Source organism: Echiichthys vipera (assembly GCF_963691815.1).
Source record: "Echiichthys vipera genome assembly, chromosome: 9".
In the NCBI taxonomy this organism is placed as follows: domain Eukaryota; kingdom Metazoa; phylum Chordata; class Actinopteri; order Perciformes; family Trachinidae; genus Echiichthys; species Echiichthys vipera.
The window spans coordinates 6,739,065-6,749,968 of NC_139834.1; the positions used below are offsets into that span (position 1 = coordinate 6,739,065).

Consider the following 10,904-nt stretch of genomic DNA (forward strand, 5'->3'; position numbering starts at 1 on the left):
ATCGGTAAGCTAACTTTCAAATTTACTTAGCTGTAACGTCTAACACTAACGGCTAATGGTAACAGCTAATGGTAACTCCTCTAATCCTTGTTTTCATGGTGTGAGTTGCTGGAGGGGATGTGTTCTAACAGGTACAAACAGACTCTGGTCTCCTGTAGGCTACTAGGTTGGGTCTAAACAACCTGGCAACCCGACTGCTAGAATTATGTTTTGTTTTTGCGACTACGATCTTGAGACTCTAGATGGCGGTGTTCTGCTAATTCTCCATATTCAACCTTTAAGTAAAAATAGTCATATAACACTGTAGAAATACTCTGTTACAATAATCTGCATTCAAAATGTTACTGAAGTAAGGGTACAAAAGTATTGGCATCAATATGTACTTAAAGTGAGAAAAGTATTAGTACTCATTATGCAGAATACCAGAATACTAGATTATTAGATCATAATTATGAATGTAAATATCCCTTTAATGTTGCAGCTGATAATGGTGTGGGTCATTGTATTTACATTATATACTGCTGTGTAACAATATATGCGATTTCATTTGTTGATAATATTTTCTATTATTGATCTGAATCTGTAACTACAGTTACCAAATAGATATAGTGGAGTACAAGTATAAAGTAGCACAAAATGGAATACATCAAAATGGTACTTAACTAAAGTACTTGAGTCTGTGTAGTTCATTTTCACCACTGATAAAAAAAAAAATACATGTCTTTTACTTGTATTTGCACACTGAGATATTGCTAAAAAAAAATGTACAAGACTTAAGTGGATTGGTGTCGTGGCTGCATATTGAGATGAGCCTATGAGGAGGGTATATAGAACTATAGAAACTATAGAAAAATATAATTATAAATGTAAATTATAGGCGTCACTTCTGGACAGCAAACTTCCTATAATATGTTGAATAATTTAGAGGAAATGGTCAGGTGAAAAAAGTCACGCAGGAAATACCCTCGCGGCTCCTCCTTGGTGTTGCAGTTATAGTAGAGGGCGGATCTCAGATCAGTGACAACACACTGTGACTGTGTGGAGACAACATGCTGCGAGCACCGTCCAACATGCATCTATTCATGATGATCATTGCAATGATGTGGGCTTTTATGGTGAGTACACTGACTCTTGTATTTCATTGTCAAAAGGAATGATTGTGACAGCTGGTGCTACCTGAAATCACACTTTCTCGTCCGGTCTGTGTGATTGTAAGCTATATTTTATGCCACTTTCGGTTCATTACATTCATCTTGTATTATGAAGTGCAATTGAATCCGTTTTTCTGGTCCAAATCGTGCATATTCAAACGTGACACCGTTATGGCGCATAGGTTAAAAGTTACTTTCACTTTCGTTTTCATGGGAGCAGTGAGCAGGCTCGAGACAGTGGTGAAAACACACGGCTGCATCTGAATCTTGACACGCTAAATAATGGAAAATAAGTCAATAAAAAAGAAAGTGTAAAAAAAGAGAGAAGGAAAAGCACCTGGCAGTCAGAGTCAGAGTTAACAGCTTCTGTAATGTTTGGGACTTTCCGCCACACCCCTGACAGTGACGGCCCAACAGGCGAGAGAACCCCCCCTCCCCCGTCACCGCACAGGATCATGGGTGGATGATGACAGACACACACACACACACACACACACACACACACACACACACACACACACAAATACACACACGCAAAATGCCCCATCTTCTCTACACAGTCAAGACAGTTGTTGTTGATTTGCATAAGTTACACATCTCTGGTTTATAGTTTCCTTGAAGTTGTTTTGTGTCTGTGGTCATTATGTCTCTCTATAGTTTTGTGAGTCTTTGTTGTCATTTTGTGTCTTTGTGTTCATTTTGTGTCTCCGTGGTAATTTTGTGTCTCTGTGTGGTCATTTTGTGTCTCTAGTCGTTTTGTGTCTCTGTGTGGTCATTCTGTGTCTCCAGTCGTTTTGTGTCTCTGTGTGGTTGTTTTGTGTCTGTAATAATTTTGTGTCTTTATGTGGTCGTTTTGTGTCTCTAGTCGTTTTGTGTCTCTGTGTGGTTGTTTTGTGTCTGTAATAATTTTGTGTCTTTATGTGGTCGTTTTGTGTCTCTAGTCGTTTTGTGTCTCTTTGTGGTCGTTTTGTGTCTCTAGTCGTTTTGTGTCTCTGTGTGGTCATTTTGTGTCTCTAGTCGTTTTGTGTCTCTTTGTGGTCATTTTGTGTCTCTAGTCGTTTTGTGTCTCTATGTGGTCATTTTGTGTCTCTGTAGTCGTTTTGTGTCTCTATGTGGTCATTTTGTGTCTCTGTAGTCGTTTTGTGTCTCTATGTGGTCATTTTGTGTCTTTGTGGTTGTGGTTACACATCTCTCTGTGGTTTTATGTCTCTTTGTAGTTGTTTTGTGATCGTTTTGCGTCTTTTTGTAGTTGTTTTGCGTGTGTTATGTGATCATTTTATGTCTCTGTGGTCATTTTGTGTAGCTGTGGTTACACATCTCTCTGTGGTTTTTGTGTCTCTTTGTGGTTGTTGTGTCTGTTTTTGGTTGGCATGTCTAACTACCTCTTATTTTTTCATCACACTTGTTGTTTTGCAGGGGATGGCGGCTGCCCAGTCCCACTGTGACCCACTAACTCAATATGAGAAGAATGGCCAGTGCTGCAAAATGTGTGGTCCAGGTTGGTAAACACATTTCCTCTGCTGACTTTGTTGCATGATTAAAAATAAATGTTATTTTTTATTATTCTATTATTGCAGCAGTCACAGGCACTCACTCCCATATGTCCCTCTCACTGCCTATAAAAATGTAGCAAATGGGCTCCTTAAAGGCAAAACATGAACCACTAACTGTATATCTACATGTAAATGTGCAGCTACATGAGTGCAGTCGGCAACCTTTTTTTGATCATATTCACTGAAGCCGACACTATGCTCCGATAGAACAACATAAATCATCTGGTTTTGCACCTAGAGCCTGTTGTTTGTTTTGCAAAAATCCACAGGGCCTGTGTCATCTGGTCCACTCGTCGCAGGGCTGTGTGAGAGCCAGTGGCGATTGCTCTAAGACTAAAATGTCACAAAAAAAAAGTGGTGAAATTTGTACTGCTGTGTGTACATTTCATTGAATCAGCTCCTTAACACAGGTAACCGGAGCAACTTCCCTCTCATTCATCCCCACAGCGCTTTACACAGTCGGACGCTCAGCTTCTAATGACTTCAGTGGGTAAGCTTAGAGTGGGTTGTTCCACTGCAGCCAAACTAGTCGCTCATTGGATAAATGCTGGGCTTTGTCCCGCCCATCAGACGCTCAGCGTCTATGGGGGTCTATGGGGCAGTGGGCTGGCCTGGACGCTCTGCTTCTGCATGATGATTGGATGAGCTGTCTGAGGCGGAATCCTTTTTTGATTGACAGCTAAATGAGCAAATCAGCGATCTTTAAGAATAAACATCAACCAGAACATTTCCAAGTTTTTCTGAACTGATCCGGAGACTTTACCGATCTCCAGCGACTTTGTCTTTGTTAAAAACGACTAGCGTTGTGTTTGGCTACTCTCTTCTGTCACTCTGCGGTTTCTTTACCCAACGAGCAGCAGCAGCTGCGGAGCTTCTCCCCCCGTCACTCACACTCACACTTACAGGCGGTCACACTTCACAGTAGCCTGGTGCAGCAGCTCCAGCTGGGCCAAGGCTGTTTAAGCAGCCTAGCTCTGCTGCCATTGAGAGGACACTGTTGAAGTCCCTGGAAAAGACGCCTAGTTGGTACGACAAGGTCACAGATCATTTTCTTGAAAAGGAACGAAGGGTAGAATTTACATACATTTAAAAAAATACATTTATGATGTAAGTTGGAAAAATTTGCTTCCCCTCCTTGAAAGACCAGCAGCCACCACTGGTGAGAGCTCACTGAACAGTTCGTGCACACGCTACTGATTTAAAGGAATGGTTCAACTTTTTGCGGGAATACGCTTATTCGCTTTTTTTCCCAGGACTAAGAGTAGATCGATACTTCTCTCATATCTCTCAGTTAAATACGAAAATCCAGGTAGAGCTGAGATAATTAGTTGACTAATAATTTAAATTCTCACGCAAAAATAGTGAAAAATCCCGAATATTTTCTGAATTTTCGCTGTTTTGTGTCATTGTGAAGTGAATATCTTAGACACTTTAATATGTCACCTTGGACTCTTGGAAGTTACAAAACATGTTGGTGAGCTTTAGAGGTGTTGTTGTATTTGGATTTTTGTTTTCCAGGCTAACTGGTTCCCCCTGTTTCCAGTCTTTATGCTAAGCTAAGCTAATTGTCTCTTGGTTGTTTTGTTTTTTCATTTAACAGCCAGATGAAAAAGTTGTATCAATCATTCCATCTACTGTAACTCTCAGCAAGAGAAATTTGCCAGTATGGCCAGTATGGCCTTCTCAACAACTGCTCATCCGATAGACATCAAATTTGAGTGTATTGCTAACGACCATGAGAAGTGCAATTCTTTGGATGAGCAGTTCTCGAGAAAGTTGCAAGCAGCACTACTGAAGGCCAAGCAATCATCCCATTCTGAACAGGCACGTTTTGAACAAGTTTCCCCAAATGTCAAACTCAGTGGCGGCTGCTGGTCTTTCAAGGAGGGGAAGCTTGTTTTTCTGGCCTACATCATAAATGTGTTTGTTTATTTACATGTAAATTCTACCCTTCGTTCCTTTTCAAGAAAATGATCTGTGACCTAGTTTTACCAACTAGGCGTCTTTTCCAGGGACTTGACCAGTGTCCTCTCAATGGCAGCAGAGCTAGGCTGCTTAAACAGCCTTGGCCCAGGCTACTGTGAAGTGTGACCGCCTGTGAGTGTGAGTGATCGTGACGGGGGGAGAAGCTCCACAGCTGCCGCTGCTCGTTAGGGAAATAAACAGCAGAGTGACAGAACAGAGTCGCCAAACACAACGCTAGTCGTTTTTAACAAAGACAAAGTCTCTGGGGATTGAAAAACTCGGAAAATGCTCAGCTGGATGTTTATTCTTCAAGATCGCTGATTCGCTCATTTAGCTGTCAATCAAAAAAGGATTTTGTCTCAGACAGCTCATCCAATCATCACGCAGAAGCCGAGCGTCCAGGCCAGCCCACTGTCCCATAGACCCCCAGAGACGCTGAGCGTCTGATGGGCGGGACAAAGCCCAGCATTTATCCGATGAGCGTCTAGTTTGGCTGCAGTGGAACAACCCGTTCTACGCTCCCCCATTGAAGTCAGTAGAAGCTGAGCGTCCGACTCCCTTGCAGTCTTTGAGCAACCGCCACTGGTCAAACTATTCCTTTAAGCCACGACATACACTTGAGCCAAATGCTACAATACTGCACAGTTCTGCTTTTGTTTTAATGTGAAGCAACACTGTGTTTTTCAGGGACCAGAATGCCGTCCTACAGCGATTGTCTGGATCCTCAGTGCACAGAATGTGGGGCAAATGAATATCAGGAGGCATACACAAGTGAACAGAAGTGTCAACGTCAGCCGTACTGTGACCCAAGTAAGACCCTGTGACAGATTTAACAAAACTGTTCCTACACATCCACTTGTGCTTGAACTGGTGTCCATTTTTCTTTCAGATAAAAACTTTGAGGTTCCGGTCCATAAGAGCAAGAAGAAACAAAGCACCTGCATGTGTAAAGAGGGATTTCACTGCTCCAGTGGAGAATGTATCACCTGTGTGTCACACAGGACCTGTAAACCAGGACAAGAAGCTCGACCCAAAGGTACGACACATCTCATTTACTGCCACTCACACCCTCTGGGACTCACTTCACAAAAGTCCCCCTCAGTCTCTTTTTTTGTTGTTTTTTGGAAAGCATGTGAGAAAAAGCACTTTATCATTAACATCTTATTGATTTACACAGAATATTGAAGAGAAATCATCTTTGTTTTCATTATGTACTGAATTTATCACACTCTGCTTTCAGGCAACCACACACATGACACCATGTGTCAGCCATGCCCCAAAGGCACGTTCTCCAGTGACACCTCGTGGGACGGTGTCTGTAAGAAATGGACAGAGTAAGTATAGGAACTCCAGTTCTGCACGAAAAAAGCTTCATTAGCGCACCATCACCTTTTCTTAAACATGGAAGTTACAACGCAGCAACGCTCCTTGCCAGCTTTGTTCACATGTATCTGAGGTTTCAGATTTTGTGGTCTGATATCACACACAGAAATGTATTTTCATATACTCTATACTTTATACTAACATTGTCAATCACATGCACTTACCTGTTGGCTGATGTAAATTAACTCACTCTAATAACCATATTCCTACATAAAACCTACCTCTGCACAACATGTACACTGCTAACCTTTATACTTACCTGCAATGCTTTAATAAGAAAGAGTTGTCTTGTCCAAAAATCTGTCTTAATTTTGTCTTAAAGGGTCCTTAAAAAGCATTACATTTAAGTGTCTGATAGGCATTTGTAAACTGGTGTCATAGTATTGAGGTTTGTGTTTTGCAGTGCTATTAACACCGCTCGTAAGTCACTTAAGTAGAGTCCTGAGTACTGTATGCTTTAATAGGACACATTTAGGACAAATAATCAGTCCCGAAACCAGATATGATCCCTTTAACACTTTGAAATTCTTTGCAGATGTGGGGACGGATTCCATATTCAACAAAGCGGAACGGGCGTATCTGACAACGTCTGCGGTGAGTTCGGCGTAGGCTGATGAAGGTTTCTCACTGTAAGCTCTCTTGCCGTGTGAAGCTGTGTGGTTCATGGTGTCTTGCTCAAAATGAAACTACTGAGGTGATGAGATGGTTCATCTTATAAATCTGTGGTTTGCAGTGTGGGATTAACAGCTTTCAACTGCACACTGTTTACATTCCTGTGTAGACTCTGCTGTGTGTTAACGGTGAAATAATCACTTAAATTATCACAACATTTAAAAAGTTAGTGTGGGCTCCGTGAAAATCTTCACACCTTGTTATTTGGGCTTCCTCTGAAATGAAAATGTGTGACAGATATGAAAGTCATTTTCTTTCAGTGATGTGCTATGAAGCCATTTCCTGTTCTAAATAACTCTAAATAAATACCTATGTACTTTTAATACTTTTTAGTTTTTAAATCCATTCACATTCCCTTTTTTTACGAACTCTTCGTCAAATATCTATTCTATAATATTTATCTATATCTATAATATCTATCAAATATCTAAAGCCATAATTCTTTGAAGAAGAAGTTACTATGGTAATAAAATAAGTACTATCACATTTAAAAAAAATTTATGAAAGTTGGTTGGAGACAGTAAAAAAAATTTAATACGATAAGATATATGGATGTAATGCATTCATATATATGAATTAATACCCATATTCTAATCAAATAAACAGATTACCCTGTATTATAGAGGATGATGAATTGTGAAAGTGACACTGCTGGAAGGATTAATATCTATATATCTAATATCTATTAATTATATATATATATTTATTGTCTTGTCTTGCAGAGGAAACCTCACGGACGCACACAATTGTGATCGTTGTTGTGTGTTCTGTGGTCGGGGTTCTGGCTGTCGGTGCTCTCGTATTTTTTCTATGCAAAGGTACATTGTGCTCTAAATGCCCTCTGTTACAGCGTGTTTAATGAGTTGATACGTTTCAGTAATCCACTTCATGTACTCAGGTTCTGTTTTCTCTTCCTTCTATGTTAGGCAAACGAGGAGATGCAAAAGGAAAGGTAAAGGTAAATGTGTTTTTTTACCCGGCTCTTTTGACTGACCAGTAGGCCTAATATTCTGTAAAATGATCGCATGCTCAAAAGGACAGTTTACTGTGGACGATGATGTTGGGAATCATCGTTCACAGTAAAATAAAGCATGGGAGCAGAGCGCACGGGTTTTGGATGGAGCACAGAGTTGATTTTTTAAAAGTTGAAGCGTTGCCCTCATCTCCTGCTCCAGTTTAGCTCCTGTACCGTGTACACGCGGCAAAAATAGATAATTGAATGACTGTTCAATGTTGACAGTATTTATCTATGGTATCTGTGGAGTGATGAAAAGAGATATTAAAAACATATCCGTAAAAATCTTTGACTCTCATATAAATAAAGTTATTATTATATGTCAACAAAATGAAATGTTAAACCTGGTTTTATCCAATGTTCATACTTCTGTCCTTATAATTGTCTCAATGTAAATAATCCAGTTTCATATCTATTAGTTAAAGATGTCCTCTGTTGTGTCTCCCCTAATCCTTAAACCCGAAAAAAGAAACCAGGTTTTGTGTTTATGTTCCAGTAGAGTGAAGTAAACACACTGTGAGAAACTAAAACTGTTTTACTTGCATTGATAAACATCAACTCTTCCCATTTTACTCTGGCAGGACTGTGTTGAAAAGTGTATGGGAGTAAAATGGGAGCCAATAGGAGAACCCAATGTGCTGATAACAAACCCGACTGAGCCTACTGAGGAGGAGTCCCTGGTACCTGAGCTGCAGTCTTCACAAGAGGAAGCGAGCGCAAGGACACCGGAGGAACACGAGGACCCGTGGGGACCGGAGGTGTCAGCAGATGTGGTTTTCACCGAAAATGGAAACTTTGTGACACAAGAGAACGGGAAATCGGCAATCCTTTCCCGGCAGGAATCGCAACCACAGACATTTACAGACTGAAAACAGCTGCTGTCACTAACATCGTTGCTGTGATTGATGATTTTATTCATTTTGAAAAAACATAGAAACACAAACAGGCATGGAGAAAAGACAATGTAGGAACAAATATACACCCATACAACCCAAAACAACCTGTCTCTAAGGGCGCACTCACACTGTCCATCCGTACCGTGCCCAAGCACGTTTCACAGCTAAAGTCTAGTTCGTTTGACCGGTGTGAGTGCAACCGTGGCTTGCCGGCCACGGCCCGTTTGGGAGAGGTGGGCTTTTGTAAAGCACGTTTGCACATGTAGGAGCCCGAGTGTGCGCACGTGTACGAGCACGAGGCCTACGGCGGTTCTGACGTCACTTTATGTGCGCCTGTTTGGACATAGAGAAAAGAAGGAGGGACCATGCGCGGACATTTAAAACAATGGCGGTGAAAGGTTCACGTTGGTGTGATGCGGAGGTGGAGTGTTTACTGCAGATTTGGTCGGATGAAAATATTCAAAAACAGTCGACAAGACGCACAAAAACTCTGAGGTCTATGGAAAGATTTGTAAACAAAGCGACGCATCGCGATGGCGCCAATCAATGAACGTGACGTGTTACAGCGTGATGACGTATAGACAGCAAGAAGCATTCGCCGAGGCCCAGGTAGTGTGAGTACAAATGGGCCTGGAGGGGGGGACAAGTACCCTAAAGCACGGGGCACGGTAGGTGGTTGAAGATAAGCAAGAATTTCACTCAACCAACGTTTTCTTTGGTTACCCCTAGTGCGAACAGTACGTGACATGCATTTACTTAGGATGTTGGCTCCTTCTTTTGCTATGAATGTAGTTCAGAAATATGTTTCCCACACAGCTTTCAAGGAACTATTAGTGCTATATTTCTCCAATAAGATCGAATAGTAAAGCGATGCTTCATGGCCCGTACCAAAGCCTGACATAATAAAAGAGGTAGTCTCTGCAGGTTGGGGGGCTAAAGTTTTTTCAAGTTGCTTTCGGCAAACTATGAATTTGAAAGTACTGCCAGGATTGCTTTTTGTCCAAACTTAAATTTAGCATGTAATTCATGTTAATTAATAATTGGTTAATGTGGCCCGAGAAAGGGAAGTTTGGGGTCCCTTGCTAGAGCTGCTGCCCCCGCGACCCGACCCCAGATAAGAGGCTGAAGATGAGTGAGTGAGTGAGTGAGTGAGTGAGTGAGTGAGTGAGTGAGTGAGATGTAATTCATTGAAGTTAATTACTGATAATAAGTTATATAACCAGTTGTGTGTTGTTGCCTTGTGTTTATTTTGTACATTGTTCTCCCCTAAAGATATAGTAGCCTCAAGTGGTAACAATAAATTCATGTTAAAATAATTAATTTGTAATTTAACAATATTAGAAGACAGAGTGATAGAATGTGTACAGTATATGGCTTGACTGCCCTGGTTTGAGGTTGGTAGCATTTTCTTTTCTTTTTTTAATTGTGTGCTCATTTTTCACTATTTATATTTTAATTTCTATCCATTTTTATGTACTCATTTTACAAAACACTTGTACATGTACATAACTGCACTAGGTACAAATGTGTGTTATCATTATGGGATAGTTGTGCATCGAAACAGCATGTAATTGAACACGGATTAAAATGTTTGCTGCATGAACGAATCCTGGGAGCGTTGATTTTTTCTGCTGTTTTTTTTACAAAAGGATCATATGCAGGATTCACCTCATACATATCAGAAATAAGTGATACAAAGACACAAAATGAGAACAATAAAGACTAACAAGTAAAAAGGTTCTAATATTTTCCAAAGGCGTATCACGTTTTTGTTCAATAAACTGAGTAATTCAAGAAAATAATTCAGTTCTAGTAGGAAAGCTAAAAACAAGTAAACTACGAAAACATTGTGAATAAAAAGGCATACAGATTAATGAAATTATTCAGATATTCAAAAAGTGCCAATTTCTAGATTATATCTTCATGTCAATGTGCTTTGGAACGCTGTCTTCTCTTGGTTGTCCGGCAGTAGCATCCCTGTGACCCAATGGTCTGCACGGTGCACAGTATCCAGAGTTATTAGGATCCATTTGAAGCACAACCAACCACAACTTCTGCCTGTCTGCATCCAAACATAATGTTTGTCTATGAAAGCTGCGTAAAGTGGAGCTCCACATTCTGTTGGCACAATTCAGAAATGCGCATAAACAAACTGTTTGTTTTATTAAAAATCATTTAGGTAACACAAAGCTATTCTCCAGGGGCGGATTAAGGTGGTCATGGGCCCCTAGGCTACTGATTGTTTGGGCCCCCCACATTATTAATCATG

At 40.7% G+C, this 10,904-nt stretch overlaps 1 protein-coding gene across 2 annotated transcripts; it reads left to right on the forward strand.

Moving 5' to 3' along the window:
* Positions 1-1,041: 1,041 nt before the first annotated feature.
* cd40 (CD40 molecule, TNF receptor superfamily member 5) lies at positions 1,042-10,227 on the forward strand. 2 transcript variants are annotated; one of them, XM_083920747.1, is made up of 9 exons: positions 1,042-1,115; positions 2,568-2,649; positions 5,357-5,479; positions 5,559-5,705; positions 5,910-6,003; positions 6,588-6,646; positions 7,447-7,542; positions 7,651-7,682; positions 8,321-10,227. In XM_083920747.1, exons 1-9 carry the CDS (start codon positions 1,050-1,052, stop codon positions 8,606-8,608), a joined length of 987 nt encoding a protein of 328 aa, XP_083776873.1. In that variant the 5' UTR covers positions 1,042-1,049; the 3' UTR covers positions 8,609-10,227. The 2 variants fall into 2 exon arrangements, with proteins under 2 accessions (XP_083776873.1, XP_083776874.1); XM_083920748.1 differs by having other exon boundaries at positions 7,651-7,676.
* Positions 10,228-10,904: the final 677 nt, after the last annotated feature.

Excerpts from the sequence above, each read along its gene's own strand:
- cd40 (XM_083920747.1), top strand. The coding sequence starts at position 1,050 with ATGCTGCGAGCACCGTCCAACATGCATCTATTCATGATGATCATTGCA. Across the intron at positions 1,116-2,567 it reads CAATGATGTGGGCTTTTATG|GGGATGGCGGCTGCCCAGTC; the intron begins GTGAGTACACTG and ends GTTGTTTTGCAG. Across the intron at positions 7,543-7,650 it reads CGTATTTTTTCTATGCAAAG|GCAAACGAGGAGATGCAAAA; the intron begins GTACATTGTGCT and ends CTTCTATGTTAG.